The following is a 17,978-nucleotide window of genomic DNA, read 5'->3' as shown; positions in this document are numbered from 1 at the left end:
ATATCTTTCACTGGCGGTGTATGAATTTTATCTGATTCGCAGGTTCAATTTTATTCGCTGAAAGCTCCATGACACGCGCAGTTGTTTTTCTATTTCTAATGCAATTAACCAAACAAAAACACATTATTAGATAATATTTTTATTTTAATTAAATTTTAGTTTCAAACATTTAAAAGCAACAACAACAAATTATACAGAGTAGGAAAATTAATAAAGATTTATTTTCAATGACACTGGATTTGAAAAATCAGTCACAGGATAAAACAAAGATGAGCAGAAGTAAAACAGAAACAAAACATAATATTTATTTCTTGCCTGAAAGAAAAAATTAATTTTCTTTCTTCATTTCGTGTAAGCAATTTGGGCAGTCTTCTAAACGTGGCGGATGTATTTTATTTCCATTTGCTTCCACCAGTTGAGTCGGGATAAACGACCCATTTTCAAAGGCGGCAAGTATCATCCTAGTGAATTTGATATACAACCATGAATGGAGAATCAAAAACAAGGAATGATGTCCTATAGCGGCAAGACGATAATAATAACCCTGGAAAGGATCACTGCTAGCTGGGCACAGTACATTGTTCAAATTGACATTCGTTAACTGAAATGTGCAAATTATTATAACCCTGCACTCAAAATCAACTATACAATCGATCTAAAATTGATTATAACAGAACACATCTTCATTATCTTTATATACGGTCGTTATTACATAATCAAAACATAATTGTAGAGTAAATGAATGAAAGGTAAATTTTTTTACCATTTCATGAGATAACAAAGTAGGATCGTTCTCATTTTAGGTAAAGGTTTTATTCACAGATAAATTAAAATTCTACTGATGATTATTTTTTGCTTACCATCGAGATGAGCTGCAACGGTCCAAACGAGTACAGTGTCATGAGGGCGTGACACAATACATAAATGTTAAAGTTATAAAAGGATTCGGCCGAATAAACTCCTGTAAAAGTATTTTATTATTTCAATTGATTAGGAAAGTGATACATGTTTACCGCCTAAGGATAACAAATAAACAGGGCAGAGCACAATGATCAAATGTTGAATCCAATAGATGCATACTTCACCTGGTAACTGAAAACATTTTTCTTTGAGAAGAATGCACAAACAGAATAATGTAAGTTCAATGAATAATTAATTGCTCACTTTACGCGACGTCACTACCGGAAATAACAATGCTAATGTAGCACCAGGTAGAAAATACATCGCTAAGGCGAACACTAGACGTGCAACACTTGGTGGCAGTAGATTCTCACAAAATAACAAAATTTCCAACATGGTCGCCACATGGCACGGGTTGAGCAGGAAAATCAAAGAGCCAGTTCGCACCTTGTAAGACACCTCCACCGCGAACACTAGTATCAAGATGAAAAGTAAAAATGAGCCTAATTTTTTGCAATTGTTGTAAGCGCGAAAATTCGGCGCATGAGGAACTTCCATGCTCCTTGCTTTCGGCCAAATGTAGCACAACTGTAAAATAGCAACCGGGAGCACAAGGGCGGTTTCCACCAAACGCTGGTAGACGGTTAAATAGTGAAAGCATTCGTCGCCCCCGCTGCTGGGGTCGCTGAAATTTACACCTCCCATGATCAGATCCATTTTCAGACCACTATCTTGTCAGCAGTTCCCAATTCGAATGACCCGTTTGGAAAATTCAATTCACATATTAGGGGGTCAAGTTTAAATTGATTTACAAGTATAAATTTTAAAGTGAACATTCACTTTAAACTTTTTTCTCTTGTCTTGTGACGAGCAAGTTTACGAACGCTGTAAACGTGCGCTAAGTGAAAATTTATAACAATTGATGATCTCGTGGAAGAGTTTTTTCCTAGTATGACGCATTGATTGACGAATATTTATTTTTTAATCTTTACTTTACTACAGTATGAAATCGGTTTGTTTTTTTTTGGTGTCAGTATTTTTGTAAGCGACGTAGAGTTAACCTGTTTTTATGAGTGTTTTAAAGACAGCGTAAACGTCTGAAGCTAACAACAGATTGTTACAGAAAAAGGGAAAATCAAGCATGAAGAAATGAGACGCGTTCACTTTTGAACCAATTTGTAAATATTATAAGTGATAAATTGATTATTATTATTATTATTGACAAATTGTGCAGTCGAGAAACAAACCAAACATCCTGCTTAAATAACATTGAAGAAGTTTGTGCTAGTGATGTTTGAATCCAGTGCAGCTTTCTTTATATAGAGGGAATTGGAAAGTATTTGCTACAATTGTACTACTGTTTAGCTTTGAGGGGTTTTTGAATTGATGCCTTTGAACGCGAACAAAAAATAAGGGGGTTTAGTGAGTTGAAAATTTTTACTTGGTTTTTTAAAAATTTATCTATAAAGCAATAATTTCATATTATAAATATACGCAGCTGTTTCATAAAATTGCTTGTGCTTCTTGAAATTGTGGCATCTTTCATAAATGGACATATTGCGTAATCGTACTTGGCATTGATTGTGTGTTTGTTTCAATGGTGTAAAATAAATAATTTCATTTCATTCAATATTTTTCACTTTCTGTAGGTAAATTTATTTCCGCGTCACAGTAAACGATTAGACTATGTGAATTTTAATTAATTCAGTTAGAAAAAATTTTTTTTTTTTAATTCCAACTTTATCAACGAATGAGTTTCACATTTCAATGATATTACTGTATCATGTAATTGTTGTTGAATGTCTGAAACAATAATTCCATCATGAATTACTTTTTTTTGGTTTGCATATGTTGAGAAATGAGAATCTGTTCAATATTGTTCGTCAATCGAATTCAATATATTCCAAATTTGAATAATTGATTTCAACAGCGAAGCGAGATGATTGTTTGATTTTCAGTTTCAATGATGAATTGCTTTTTTGTTCTTTTACAAATTTATTTCATTTCAAAATGTTCCGCCTCATTTCAATTCGAGGAACTTTATTTTTTTCTATTGCACAGTTGGTGTTGGTGAATCAGCGGTTTGCTTTTTTTCACAGATCGATCGATGCACGTGAAAAACAGAGCAGCATACTTGCCGGTTAATCATTTCGTCAATAAGCCATTTGCAATGGCTAAGCACGACAGGTGACCGACCGATCGTCTGGTGGAAGTTCTCTATTGGTAATGATTATGGGCTATTTTTGCTTTTCATTTTTTTTCTTAATTTGATCCTTCTATCACGGCCATGATTTTATCTGTAGCATTTTTCTGGTGATGTGCATTTGAAATTACCCTGACTAAGGTAGATGGTGGCAATTTGCTGCAACCATTAGACCATGGAAATGTGCAAAACGGTCGGTTATTTTTTCTTCAACAGCAAACTCACCTTATAACAATGAAAGCTTCAGTGAAACGATCGACAAAGTACGTGTATCTCTGGTACAAGCTTGCATTGCAAATATGTTGTTGTTATTGTTTTGTATTTAAATTTAAAAAAATATAAATTTTAATATTTTACCTAGAAATAAAGTTGATACAATGATGAATGGTTACAGCGGCAGCAGTGACGAAGAAGCGGCTAGTGATAGTCCGAAAACGGTTGTCCACACTGTGTGGAATCAGTCCATTCCTATTAATCAAATGTCTTTGCCAAAATTGACCCGACTGAGGCAGCTTCTTTCACTCCGAGTAAGTGAATTGAACGAACATTGCATGCAGCAGTGCAATATAGAACAAAGGATAAATATGCTCTTTTTTATGATGTAGCATATACAGGATAGTACATTTGCAAAGTATAATGTCCGAGCGACAGCAAACGGCGATGGGCTCATTTTTCCACGATATACGGATAGACTTGAACGTGTCGGCGTTAGGCAGCTCAAACCGTCAGGTTTGAAAATATTTCGTCTTACTGAAAATCGTAACCAACCTGGCATTATTGAAGAAACAATACCTGACAGGTTTGTTTGTTTTAATGCAATTTTGTGGTAAATATTTCATAATTCACTTACTTTTCAGCAGTACATATGTGGGATTTTTTGGATATCATTTGGTCAAATCTGTTGACGTGGAGACTGTATTGTTGTTTAACGAGGCGGATGCATTGTCGGTTCATCAAGCTGCGGGAAAGGTAGCTTTGGCCGTGCATGATCAATATGGTCCATTTCAAAATCAGGTATTTATTTTATATGCAATTTGACATTATTTATTTTCCATTTGGTTGATTATAAAAATTTTTTATTTGACATTTTAGCTTTTGTCTCTTCTCACGGAATTGATTCATGTGATCATTTGGCCTCCGCCGGAAAAGTACAATCGAGGCAAACTGTTGGCCAAATCATTGACTTCTACAAATTGTCATTTGATCAGGTAAATTTTAATTTCAATATAATACGCAAAGTATATTTTATGTTGAATTGGGGAAATTTTCCAGTCCTGCTTCGTGCAAAAATATGCGTGCCGCCGATGCTTTGGCATTGCCAGGTAAAGGTAGGCAGTTGATCACCGGAGTGATAAAAGCTTGCGAACGAGTTGAAGAGAAATCGTTGAGCACGTTTGACAAGCTGAAAGAATTAACCAAAGAATATTATTACGGATACGGATCCGTTTCTGGTATATGCAAAGTGAGCGAAATTAAATTGGTTAATTAATTATTGTTTTTCTTAAATTTGACATTGATTTATTTCTTTGTAGTGGAGTCGTTTTTCTGCATTGAATAACTATTTGAAAGGATTTCGCTTAGGCGAATTGACTTTAATTGGCGGTGGTTCAGCATGCGGTAAGAAAACCTTTCTTGCCGAGTACGCTTTGGACATTTGCTGTCAAAATGTAAAAATATAAAAACTTTCATTTATTGAAATATCTATATATATATTCATTTTTCTCTCTCTCTCAAATGCAAAAATCAGCAGTAAATAATCAAACAAAGCTGTATTATATTCCAGGTACCGACATTGTGGTGTTGCTTGGAATTGCCTGTTGGTCGTTTGACGGCAACTCTTGTGGAACAGTTTTCAAAGTTGAACAGTTGAAATTTTAAAATTCAAATTTAATTACAAATTCAAATTCAATTTCAGGGATGCTTTTTTCGAAGAAAATACCAATCAACGATCATTTGATTATTGGTACGAGGAGATTTCAAGACTACCAATGTATTTCGCCAAGTTTGATAAAGTTGGTTTCACCAAATTGAAAGATATTGTCGAAGTGAAAAAATATTCTTCCTTATGCTCTGTTCAATTGATTAGCATTTGAATTTGTTTTTTTCTATTTTTTGAGGTTATCGACAGGCTAGCTGCTTCAAAAGAAGTCCAGCATATTGTCATTGATGATGTCACCGCTCTTCAAGAATGGACACTGGCTAAGAATGGTTACGATTTGAATTTGATTTTCTCTGACCTGCGACGTTTAGCCCAAAATCGAAATTGCCACATCACCGGCTCAATGCTGTTATCGAAAGTAAAAAATTCATATAAATAAATCTTATACAGATAAATAACTTACAGCAACCAAACAAACAAATTTTGATTTTTTTGTATTTTCGTTTTTTAAGTTTCAAAATTCAAAAGAAAACAATAATGCCGACACTTTGCAACAGAACGCTGTGAACATGCAAGCAATGAAAGAGGCCGACAACGTGCTGGTGATCTGTACGAAAAAATTGGCCCAAGACATCACCGATGTTGAACATGAAAATTTTTTACAAGTTTGCACAAAATGCATAATTTGAAATGGTATTATTTTTTCTTTCATTTTTAATTCAGATATGGAAAACACGTCGAGGAGGCGATTTGGTTCTGAGCAATTACATTGAAATGAATTTCAACAGAATGACCAAATGCTACACGTTGACAGTTGGTGATAGGGCACTTCCTGAAGGCACGTATTGAAGCTTTACAACTCGTGAATCGCACTGCATAATAAAAATACACATTTACACAAGCAACTATTTATCACTTATTGTTGTGGTGCACTTGGTTCGGTTTACAACGTTTGTTATTTTTTATTTGGGCAAAGATTATTGGGAAAAGTTGAAATTTAGCTCGTACTCTTTTGTTTGTTTGTCATTCAAGCAACGTGGATAGCATTTGATTTGATAAATGGCAATTTATAAAAGATATGATAGCTAGCGATCATATAGAATAATTTGTAAAATTTGCATAAATCGACGACGAACTTTGTTCGTCAAATAGGAAATTGTTGTTGTTGTTGAAAATTTCACTTTGTATGCGTGAAGAAAGCGACTGATTTCGAAGATTGAATTTGAATTTCAACGATTCATTTTACTCGTGTGCATTGGTCAAATCGAGCTGTCCAACTTCCATTTTGTTCAATTATGATTTTATCAAGTTGGCGCTTGTGCATTTTACCTTTGGTGCTTGTTGCGGTGATTTCGATTGTTGTAAATCAGCTTTACGTTCCATTGCCGGATCGGTTCGCAGAGCGTGAGAAAATGCAAATTATTGAAACAGTTGCACGTGTTTTGTACATGTATCCGGTAATGAACGCTAACAATGATGTGGGCATCAATTATATATATATATATATATATTATGATTTTTAGGGAAAGTGGTTGGAATTGTTCAGCACAAAGTGGCAGCTTCGTTGGACTCGGCTTGTTTTGAATTCTCTTGCATGGCTTTGCTCTTATGCTTATCGATCGACAGAGCCACAAAATGTCCACATCCATACAATTATGCTGGATGATGTAGCCGCTCGTGTGTACATTCCGGATAAAGTAGACACTGATGCAGCGATCGTTTACATACATGGAGGTGGATTTGTTTTATTGAACGTCGATTCGTACGATTTGATCACTAGGCATTTGGCCAAGTTGACCAACATGATCACTGTTTCAATCGAGTATGACGATTTTGATTTTTTTCATTTTTTCAATTCCATAATTCTCATTCATAATTTTCCAACTGTGCTTAGATATCGTCTGGCACCAGAGCATAAATTTCCCGCTGCAATTGACGATTGCGAACGAGCAATTGTATATTTTTTACGACATGCTCATAAATTATACTCGATCAACAGTGACAAAGTGGTACTGGTTGGCGACAGTGCCGGCGGTAATTTAGCTGCTGTAGTTACGCAACGCTTACGCAACAAACGTATCCGGCCTGTTTTAAAAGTATCTTGTCTATCTATTAATTATTTTGCAAATATTTATTTATGCAATTTATATACGCTTGCTTTTATTTCCAATCAAACAGCTTCAAGTTCTTATTTATCCAGTGGTTCAGTTTGTTGACTTTATGACCCCCAGCTATCAAATGGCATACCGTTTGTACGGCAGAACGGCACTTCCTGATCCTGAAAGTATTGTTCGGTATGCTTTGTACATTTGTAAAATTGTTTATCAGAGAAATAGGAATTGTAATAAAAAAAAATTTCTCACCTATGCATGTACGTATATATAGCTGGATGCTGGTTTATCTCGGCTTGGATGTGGAACATGTGCCGAAAGTGTTGCGCAGCGACCATGTAGATCCAATTCGTCAGTTGCAGTTGCTTCAAGCCGTACAGCATGATCAACTTCCACCAGAATTTTTGGATCCATCTTATTACAAAAAGCCACCCCCTAAATTGAACAATACAGAATCGTCCGAAGCGATGCATCAAGTGCAATCGTATTTGCTCGACTGGCAAGTGTCGCCGTTGTTGCAGCAAGACATGAGCGATTTGCCAAAAGCGTTAGTGCTTACTTGTGAATTTGATCCATTGCGCGATGAAGGCTATTTTTACGTTCATCGACTACGTCAGGCTGGAGTCAATGCTTCATGGATTCATTACAATACTGGTTTTCACGCAATGCTAAATATTCACAACGAGGTGCCACTTGGTCGACAGGCTATACAAGATGTGGCAACATTCATTCGTCATAATCTTTCATAGCTTTCTAACTGTTTTGGCAATTATTTATTTATTTATTATTCGTAATTTTTACCTTTCTGATGCGAATTTGTTTCTTTTTTTCGTGTTTTACCATTTTCGCATCTTCTTAAACGAAATTTGATTGAATAAATAAATAAAATAAATTGCAACCAACATCTTTTTTTCAACATGTTCATGTTATTCAAATATGTACATATATGTATATGTATTTATTTGAAAACACTTTGCTAATTTGTGAATAATTGAAATAATTTCAGATTTACGCTGAACAAATGGGGCGACAAATCATCTAGCTTTGTTAAAACCAAGTTCAAACGGTGAGTACATACATGTTATATAACAAATTTATTTTACAATTGTATTTGAACTGCAACGCATGTAATTCGAAAACTAAAAATAAAACCGATGTATTAAAAGCATGTGCTGGGGTTATTTCTTCTCTGTTTTTTGGTTTCTAATTTCGGAAATAATTTTCTGGACAGCTTGCTAAAATTAGAATATACTATTTGAACAGAAATTCAATAATAAGTTAAACTCACGTTCAAGTCTTCGTGTGACATAAAGTCCGATTCAGTATGAATGAATTTCAAAGCTCTTTCGATGGAAATGTATCGCTCGCCAACTAACGCAAACAGAAACGCATAGGCAAGTTGAGGATTTTCCAGAAGCAAATTTCTCGTCAACATTGGATAATCAATGATGATTCTCTGAAATGTCAATTTCATTTCTATCATTTTTTGATATATTTAATTAATATTGCTGTACAATCATTTCACGAACAAATCCGGACAATTCTTTCTTGCTCAACATCAACAACCCTTCTCGAATAGCATCGGGTGCATTTTCAGGTTCAACAGGGCGTCCATAAGCACTCTAAAGGTGAGATTGTTTAACAAGAGTTCACAGTTTACAGATAAATCAATACCTCTTGATCTGCTGCAGCAATGAGCATATGCATTTCTGAATAAAATAATAGCATTGATATATATATAGTGATAAAATTATTGCACAACTGATCAATTGTAGCAATTACGTTTTATTTCCTCTTTGCTTCGTTCTCCAAACGCTGCATCTATTCGCAAAGGTCTTCCATGAAATTCCACATTGTTCATATTTCTGAGAGCACTGAGAGCAGTTTCGTGATCTTTAAACTCGCAAAATCCATACCCTTTTGATTTTCCATTTTCACGATCATACATAAGTCTGAATAAAAGGGAAAAAACAACTAATTGTTCATTACATATTTCTGTCAAAACAACAAAAAAACGTTTAAACCTGAAGCCAACAACAGGTCCAGCTTTAGAGAACAATTCGACCAGCTCATTTTCGGTTGCATCGTAAGAAATGTTGCCAACTAGAAATTCCACTTTTATTTTAACACACTCTCATAACAGACGCACCTTTTAAATAATTATTAACTTCATCAGTATCGAACAATTAAAAAAAACATTTACGTGTTGTAAATTCGTTGTGATTACAGATACTTTGGATTATTAGGAAAAAATTTCACCAAAAACGTACCAAATATAGATCTTTGCGTTTTTCCAAAAGAAGAAGATGAACCACTCATTTTTAAACTAGCTAAGCAGTAATTTTCCAATTTGTGGTAACATAAAAAGTTTGGACAGTAAGAAATATTTAAGTTCCAATATACTTTCAGTGACAATGTGGCAATAATTTTATTAATGAAATGCAAAAAATGTAAAAAGTTAAGTTCTAAAATCTAATCTATTTATTTATTTATAAAAGTTTAAGTGATTATTTTTTAAAAATTCTATGCTACAAAAGTTGAGGAATGTAAGTCAAGAAAAGTAAGGTCAATTTTTTTCATCATGTGAATAAGTTGAATTATTTGAAAATAATATAGTTAAAAATTAAAAAATTATAATTAAATTAAAAATAATTAACATTTAAACGATTTTTATAAAGTTACGACATTTATTCTCTACAATACAAGATAACTACCATAACCAACTGAACTGTCCTACGTCAAATTTCTTTTAAAATTCATTCAACGTTGATAAAAATATAACTAAAAAATTTATAAATTGTGATAATTGAATTATATTTACAAACTGAGAAGTTCTTTGAGCATTTAGTCACCAATTTTCATAGTTAATTGCAAACACGTTAGAAAATTATAATTAAATTTTACAGTATACAAAAATTGAAGATTTTTATATATTTGTATTATTAATTTAATTTAAAACAAAATTTAAAGATGCCTTTCGTTCTTGTTTTATTGGTGCCCTCATTATTTTCAATTCCATTTTTTACTACTGTACTTGATCATCAATAAACGCAGAGCTTTTCAGTATACTTGTCATCGGTAGTGCGTTGTTTGGTGTTTTGTCGTACGTAAGTTTGCTTGTCGAATAGGTTTCTCTATTTCCTGAGAAATAAATTTTCCAGTGACAGTTTGAAGAATCATCTTCATTTAGGGCTGAAAAATATCGTTGTTTTTCGGATTCACGATGTCCGACCACGTCAACAACACGCGTATTTTGCATTTCAAAAACAAAGGTCGAAATGCTGACGTAAGTTACTCATTTTTTAACTGCAGATTGCACTTGAAGGGTCATATATTCATTTAACCTTTGTTTCAATTAATTATTATAGCTTCATTCCGTCAATCGTTAATAACTGTAACCAATTTTAAGTTTTACTGTTTTTTTTTACTTTTTTCATTTGCTAACATTCTCTGAATCATCTGATAGTTTGAAAGTATATTAAGGCAAATTTACCTTCGTGTGATAATTTGATTTTATTTATTGAAAAAATACAAAGACCAGAAAATATGGCAATTTCAATACTTCCTGTTCAATCTTATTTGTTAGCGTCAATTTCTCATTATACAATTTGTACGCTTGGTTATTCCGTTTGTAAACAAATGTCAACCGAATGCAACTGTGTTATTTTTAAGTTTATTTTCCTAATAAGTAAAGTGTATTGTTATGTTGCATTTTCAGCAATAGGTTTTGTTGCAAATTCATTTTTGACCTGTGTTTTCTGATAAAAATATCCCCTGCGAAACATGTTTTTACGTTTGTTTTGCAATTTGAACGGGTTTTGATTAGTCGTGAGTAAGCTCATAATTTGAAAATAAAGTACTAGCATTTTGCAGGGTCTTGACCTATCTTCTATCCTGATTGTGTTTAGTATTTTGTTTTGCTATTAATTGATGCCACATTATTATTTATTGGATAACGTATGTGTAAAATTATTTTTATGAATATTAATTTTTTGTTGATGAAATTTTTGCCGATATGCTTGGTCAACTGGTGAAATTCATGTAACATGAATATTTTAATTGGTATTTGGTCATGGTTAACGTTTTTTTATTTTTTGTTTTTTTTAACTTTGTTCATACTTGTAGTTTATTCAGATATTTATTTGTCAGTGAAATTCAACGATTCTGCATATTGCAGCGTTTTTTCTTGTTTATTATTGAAAAAAACTAATTTTAGCCAGTTTTGAATTATAAGAACGTTTAATGAACATTATTCTTCAAGTGTTTGAATCAAAATATTTTGTTTGTAGTAAAAAAATTTTTAATGCTGTACATTTTTCAGGAATTGCGACGCCGTAGGACTGATATGTCTTTCGAACTTCGTAAATCGAAAAGAGAAGATACACTTTCAAAGAAAAGAAGCATACACGTGCAAAGTAAAAAAAAAGAAACAATTATTGAAACGAACAAAAGCTTATTATTATTCATTAATTGCTAATTTTTGGATTAGGTGTTGAGATCGATGAGGCTACAACAAGTGTATTGAGAGATGGCAATGGATTGTTGATGATTTTACAGAATGCTCAGTCACCGGACCCAATTGTGCAGTTGAATGCTGTCCAACAAGCGAGGTTATGATTGTTAGCTGTTTTGTATATTTTATGAACAATATGCTATTTTTTCAATAAAGACAATCTCATTTAGAACAAAATTAAAAGAATTAAAATGTTTTATTGAAATTTTAGAAAACTGTTGTCAAGCGATCGCAATCCACCAATTGATGATTTGATTCGTTCGGGCATTTTGCCAGTGTTGGTCAATTGTCTTGGTCCGCATAACAGGTCAGTAATTTTCAACATTATTAAAAGTAACTGTAATAATATAGTAATTTTGATTTTTAGTCCGGAATTGCAATTCGAAGCTGCCTGGGCATTAACCAACATTGCTAGTGGAACGAGTGAACAGACTAAAGCAGTGGTACATTCCGGTGCTGTGCCACTTTTTTTGCAGTTATTGCAATCACCGCACATGAACGTTTGCGAGCAGGCGGTTTGGGCACTTGGAAACATTATCGGTATGAAATGAATGAAATTTATGAATAATTTTGCTTCTTTGTTGATTTTTTTTGTTTTTTTTTTAGGCGACGGGCCACACTTCAGAGATTATTGCATTGAACTTGGCATCATAGATCCTTTGTTGGAATTTATCAAACGGGAAGTGCCTATAGGTTTTCTTCGCAATGTAGCTTGGGTAATTGTGAATCTTTGTCGAAGTAAAGAACCACCACCATCCGCGCTGACTATTAGCAAGTTGCTGCCTGCGTTATCAGTTTTGGTTCACCATCCAGATATGAGCGTATATTATTCTTATTGTCTATTATTCAATTCAGTTCAATTATATATACTTATTTATTTATTTATTTATTTATTATATAATAGGTTTTGGTGGATACAGTTTGGGCGTTGTCGTATTTGACAGATGGAGGCAATGATCAAATTCAAGTTAGATTTTGACGATTTTTTTAAATTGTTTTCTTATTCTCTCTCTTTATATATATTCATTATGCAATAGGTAATTGTGAAATAATATGTTTAATTTCTTATTTTAAGATGGTTATTGATGCTGGTGTTGTTCCGAAGTTGGTTCAGCTGCTCAATCATCGTGAAGTGAAAGTGCAGGCAGCTGCTTTACGTGCCGTTGGAAACATAGTGACTGGCTCTGACGAGCAGACTCAAGTTGTTTTGAACTGTGAAGCACTGTCTTACATGCCAGAACTTTTGGCACATCAGAAAGAGAAAATCAACAAGGAAGCGGTGTGGTTTTTAAGTAACATTACAGCGGGAAATCGTGAGCAAGTGCAAGCAGTGATAAATGCTGGCTTGATTCCAACAATTATTAAATTATTGGAGAAGGTTTTCAATACTGATTGAGGAGATTTTTTAAAAAATTGTTTTATTCACGTTTTAATTTGTCTTTTAAGTCCGATTTTGCCACTCAAAAGGAAGCAGCATGGGCTATAAGCAATGTTACTATTAGTGGCCAACGGGAAGAAGTGGCATTTATGGTATCACAAGGAGTTATTCCGGCAATGTGTTCTCAACTGAATTCTCGAGATGTTCAAGTTGTGCAGGTGATTTTGGATGGACTGAACAACATTTTAAAAATGGCAGGAGATGAAGTGGAAGTAATTACACAGCAGATTGAAGATTGTGGAGGTGACATTTTTTTTTATTTGTTACTTTTTGCAATAAATTTTATATATTCGTTTATTCCATTTCAGGACTCGATCACATTGAAACACTGCAGACTCATGAAAATGAAGAAATCTACAAATTAGCATATGAAATTTTGGATAAATACTTCACTGATGACGATGATCTGATGGGTGGTAATTCGGAAGAAATTATTTCATTCGACAAATGCAACCATGGTTTGCCATCGTCACACTTTGAATTCAAATAATTGTAAAACTGCATGAAATAAGTATTTTACAAGATTGGTTCTATCAGAATATTTTATTTTCACAACTTACAAAAGTTTAAATGCACATATGCATTATTAAATTTAAGAATTTCTTTCATTAATGTCATCTATTCAAAAAGAAGGTCCCCTTCCTTTCGGCCTTGCTTTTTCATTTTGCTCTATCACGCATTCTCCATTTGGGAAGATGACTGTTTCATTTGCGCGTTGTCATCGTCCAGGATTTTTTCTTTCGACTCCCGGCTCTCGCTTCCCCGTGAATTCAGTAATTTTAGAAAGTGATTCAGAAACATGCAAGCTGTTGCATTTTCTGTGTTCTGTTATTTTCAATTTCCAGAGCAGAACTGAAACATCTTGTCCCTCAATTCAATTTAGAACTTTCCGTTGCGCGTTTTTTTCAAATATATCTCTGCTTTCGATATCACTAACTTTTCAAAGTAAAGGGTTTTTTTTGGATTATTATCTTTTGTGTTTCAGTTTTTTTATAGTTAAATTTTCATTCAACGTCTAACTTTAGACCGTTGAATTAGATCGCAGCAACTGAAACCTTGTTCCGTGTTTCAACGCATTTATCGGCGAAAGTTTCACAGATTCTAATTGACTGATGGTTATGCACTACTTGCAAATGGCCTGTACTGTGTATTAAGCTTTTCGAATTTGGGTGCTGTCTTGTGTTGGAGAGACGTGATGAACTTGAAAATCCAACAAACTTACTACAGTACTGGCATTATTAGGAAGCATGAAGATTTGGAGCAACGTGAGGACGCTTTTGCCGTTGTCACGCTGCTGCTTCCAATCAGCTAGAGCCAATCAAATTTGACGGTGAACGCGCGTTTTGCAATGTTGTTTGCTGTGCACGCACAAAAGTGCAAAAGCGCATATGTATCAATTTGGAGCAATGATTAAATTGGTTATAAATGAAAAGGAAGGTAAGAATGCCGGTTCTTGACAAACTTGTTCCAATATATAGGTTATTGCTTGCTTCGTGACAGACAAGCGTATGAATTTTATGAGAATTTTTCTTCATTTCGAAGACTTTACGACAAGATGTTTAGCAGACGTTTTGCAGTCATTTTTTCACTGACTTGCTTATTTGCATATTGGTTTTACCGACCATTGCCAAATCGTCTAGCTGATCGCAATGTTTTGCAAATTATCGAACCGCTAATACGCATTGTCTACGTTTTTCCAGTAACGCATTTTACTTTAAAAAATTCTATTACTGTTTTCTATGGTTGTTGTTGAATTTCAGATTAAAATATTGTCATACGCTGGCAGTGATTGGCAAATCTATTGGGCACGGAAAAGTCTGCATACGCTTGCCAGACTTAGCACTTGGGCTCATTCTATGAGCTCCGACGTTGAGGTATATTTGTAAATTGGAGATAAATATTGACAGAAACTGTCAATTTTGAAAGAAAGCACACACAAAGCAGATTTAAAAAAGCATACATTGATTTTTTGCTTATTTTTTAAATCTGTGATTAAATTTCTTTAAGATTAAAGGTTCTTTTGTTGTTTGCTTGTAGTCTTTTGATAGTCAATTTGATGGCGTCCCGGTTCGCATTTACATTCCAAAAACATTGCATTCTGACGGTGCGTTGGTTTTTATACACGGTGGTGGCTTTGTGCTTTTTGACGTCGAGACCTACGATGCACTAACGCGTGATTTAGCTTCAGAAACGGGAATGGTTACAGTATCCATCAAGTAAAATAATTCATCATTTTATTTTTGTATTATTTTGACATGACATAGTTTCAAAGAAATTTTTCTTATATTGTTGCTTAAAAAATATAAGGTTTTAGATGAAACTAAACGAAAATTGTTTTTAAGCAAAAAATGACATTGAATAAATTTCCTTAATATTATCAAGTTTTCTTTTTGATATTTGGCAAGGTTTACCTAGTAGGTCTTATTTGTAATATGCACAGAAATGTTTATATTCGATGTTTTTGTGTAAAATTTAATTTTCCATTAATTATTTAATAAAACCTAAGACTGCTTCAAAGACTTTGATAGAATATGTATGATTGAATAGCTGAATTAATCATTTATTGAATTTGTATTTATTATCAGTTACCGGCTCGCGCCTGAGAATATTTTCCCAGCTGCTGTGGAAGACTGTGAACGAGCGTTGGTTCACTTTTTACGTGAAGGCTACCAAGCACTTCGGGTGAATCCTCTGAAAGTTGCACTCATAGGTGATAGCGCTGGTGGAAATTTGGTCGCAGTTACTACACAACGGTTGCAACGATTTCATGATCTGCCATCGTTGAAAGTAGGTACTTTTTGACATTTTTACCTTCACTATTCTCTATTATGTTATTATTATTAATAATAATCATTATTATTATTGTTGTTGTTGTTGTTGTTCTGCTTTCCTATTTTGTTAACTGTCATTGTTGCTTTTGTCAATTTCAGTTACAAGTATTAATATATCCGTTCCTACAACTGTTAGACCTTAAGACACCTAGCTATCGAACTGCGTTGAACGAGTACGCGGGCACGGCGCTACTAGAGCCCGAAAGCCTTGCTAGGTATAGAATTTTCTGCGTTCTACCATTCAAAAATTGTTTCCTCAGTTAAATCAAATTCAATTAGTAGATTAGATTAAGTTAAATTCAGTTGTATTTTATATTATATTATGTTCAGATTTATTTATCATTTTAGTTTACAATTATTTTCTTTTAGGTATATACTGATGTACCTGGGACTGGATACTAAACACACTGAGGCACTTTTGAAAAACAGTCATCGGTCACTGGTAGATCGTTATGGTGAACAGTATGGTTACATCAGTCACAGTCATCTTCCAAAATCATTTGCTTTGGAGGCATTTTCAAACGCTGAGTCATGCGTGCAAGATGAAAACTTGGCTGCTCTGATGGAACCTTATATTTTTGATCCAAATTTTTCCCCGCTACTGAGCGAGAATCTGACCAACTTACCTCCAGCACTTATAGTCACATGTGAATATGACATATTACGAGATGAAGGTTTCTTTTATGCGAAACGCTTGAAAGAGCACAACGTTGACGTGTTCTGGTGGCATTTGGAAGATGGTTTTCATGGAATGTTTAACATGCATCGACTGTTAAGCCTGGCACGTGCACAGCTAACTAAAATGTCTGCTTTCATACGAGCAATGATTGGCAATAGCAAAACTGAAAGCGAAGTAGCAACAATTACGATGTCCCGGTTTACTTTGACTGATCAATTACATAACAAGTCACCTAGACAAGTAGAACAGAACACATAACTCAACAGTTTCACGATACCGGTACTGTTATTTCTATTGATTTTCACGTTTATTAAAATCTCAAGCTTCTATGCAAAGCTGATTTCAGTTTTTTATTCCACTCGACGACAGCGTTTGGAGTCCATATCGTCTAATATTGTTCACCATCTTCGTGATCAGCGCGCTTCCCACTTTCTTTTCCAATGAGGAAATGAGAGGACATAAACCATCCTGTTGGTTTGCCTTGTCTCTGATTCACGTCAGTGGTTTTGCGTTAATGTGAACTTTAATCTCGCAAAGGAGCGTCATGGGTTCATGTGCATACTATTTACCGAATACACCAAGCGTTCTCAGTATACCCCCTATACCAAGGTGCCTATTCAGTTAGGAAGCACTACTCGATTTTCTGAGACCTGAATGAGTTTCTAATCGGTTCAGCGTCTCTTCACATCAGTCTCCCTTCCAGATCCTTATTAGCAGATTTGAATGACCTGAAATTGTCTGTCTGATCAGTTTTAGAGCTTTACAGAGTAGCATTCACCATCGAAAGAGATCAGCTCGTCGAACTTTCCTTGTTCTAATGCTTCGTACTCTTCTAACAGCTCTAACTTTACATTTCCATCGATTCTATCAACTGTTAGCGAAATCAACTGTCGCTTTCAGATTTCTGAAGCGATTTTTTAAAATATTCACTGGCAAAAATTAAATTGCACCAGCAGCTGGCAGCATCCACATATGGTTTAACTTTCCAACGGCTGAAAGATCTGACTGTTCATGTATTGACGTGAATGTATACCATAAGCGTATTATTGATGTGCAGGTTCTAATTTAAATATACTGTAATTTGGTGACAAACTCCATGCATGATCATTTGCTTCTTAATTTCAGTAGTTTTTGCTGGTAGAATCTCTCGCAGATTCAATTTACACGTTTTTAACATTTAGACTCCTCATCTTGTAAAGCTTCATCAATTTATTCTGAGTCCAAAGCAGTGGTCTCTCAGTTATTTGCTTACAAATGCAGGGACGACAGTGCAAAGCAGAGAAAACACCAGTAGGCAACAGTGCCCCGCAAAATGCACCAAATGCAGCTGATTTCACATCTTTATTATACAATTATTGTGGATCATCATTTCATCATTGGATTGGATGATTATTCGCTTTTGTTTAGCCTTCAGAAGATCGATT

General features: G+C 34.2%; 4 protein-coding genes across 4 annotated transcripts; 2 read left to right on the top strand and 2 right to left on the bottom strand.

Moving 5' to 3' along the window:
- Positions 1–328: 328 nt before the first annotated feature.
- On the bottom strand, positions 329–1,617 carry Tsp_04336 (transmembrane protein 164). Its single transcript, XM_003375102.1, is given in 6 exon segments — positions 329–601; positions 861–961; positions 1,014–1,092; positions 1,165–1,269; positions 1,295–1,585; positions 1,597–1,617. The coding sequence occupies 6 exon segments, from the start codon at positions 1,615–1,617 to the stop codon at positions 329–331; spliced, it is 870 nt and encodes a 289-aa protein (XP_003375150.1).
- Positions 1,618–3,337: 1,720 nt separating this feature from the next.
- On the top strand, positions 3,338–7,842 carry Tsp_04335 (putative alpha/beta hydrolase fold protein). The gene is made up of 17 exons (XM_003375101.1): positions 3,338–3,366; positions 3,465–3,630; positions 3,718–3,902; positions 3,961–4,117; positions 4,196–4,311; positions 4,376–4,583; positions 4,636–4,770; positions 4,887–4,951; positions 5,019–5,148; positions 5,221–5,400; positions 5,495–5,647; positions 5,706–5,824; positions 6,292–6,439; positions 6,506–6,804; positions 6,877–7,078; positions 7,191–7,276; positions 7,311–7,842. Exons 1-17 carry the CDS (start codon positions 3,338–3,340, stop codon positions 7,840–7,842), a joined length of 2,910 nt encoding a protein of 969 aa, XP_003375149.1.
- A 429-nt stretch (positions 7,843–8,271) lies between these two features.
- Tsp_04334 (putative H(+)-transporting two-sector ATPase subunit F.a) lies at positions 8,272–9,041 on the bottom strand. Its single transcript, XM_003375100.1, has 4 exons — positions 8,876–9,041; positions 8,768–8,802; positions 8,382–8,549; positions 8,272–8,328 (listed from the first exon to the last, which is right to left on the bottom strand). Exons 1-4 carry the CDS (start codon positions 9,039–9,041, stop codon positions 8,272–8,274), a joined length of 426 nt encoding a protein of 141 aa, XP_003375148.1.
- A 1,275-nt stretch (positions 9,042–10,316) lies between these two features.
- On the top strand, positions 10,317–16,812 carry Tsp_04333 (putative alpha/beta hydrolase fold protein). The gene is made up of 14 exons (XM_003375099.1): positions 10,317–10,379; positions 11,591–11,703; positions 11,818–11,913; positions 11,974–12,146; positions 12,213–12,427; positions 12,682–12,984; positions 13,053–13,287; positions 13,353–13,460; positions 13,642–13,817; positions 14,805–14,918; positions 15,082–15,260; positions 15,630–15,831; positions 15,975–16,090; positions 16,245–16,812. The coding sequence occupies exons 1-14, from the start codon at positions 10,317–10,319 to the stop codon at positions 16,810–16,812; spliced, it is 2,661 nt and encodes an 886-aa protein (XP_003375147.1).
- Positions 16,813–17,978: the final 1,166 nt, after the last annotated feature.

This window comes from Trichinella spiralis (assembly GCF_000181795.1).
Source record: "Trichinella spiralis strain ISS 195 chromosome Unknown Scfld5, whole genome shotgun sequence".
Taxonomy (NCBI): Eukaryota; Metazoa; Nematoda; class Enoplea; order Trichinellida; family Trichinellidae; genus Trichinella; species Trichinella spiralis.
Note: the sequence above shows the minus strand (reverse complement) of the source record. Positions and strands in the feature narration are given on the sequence as shown.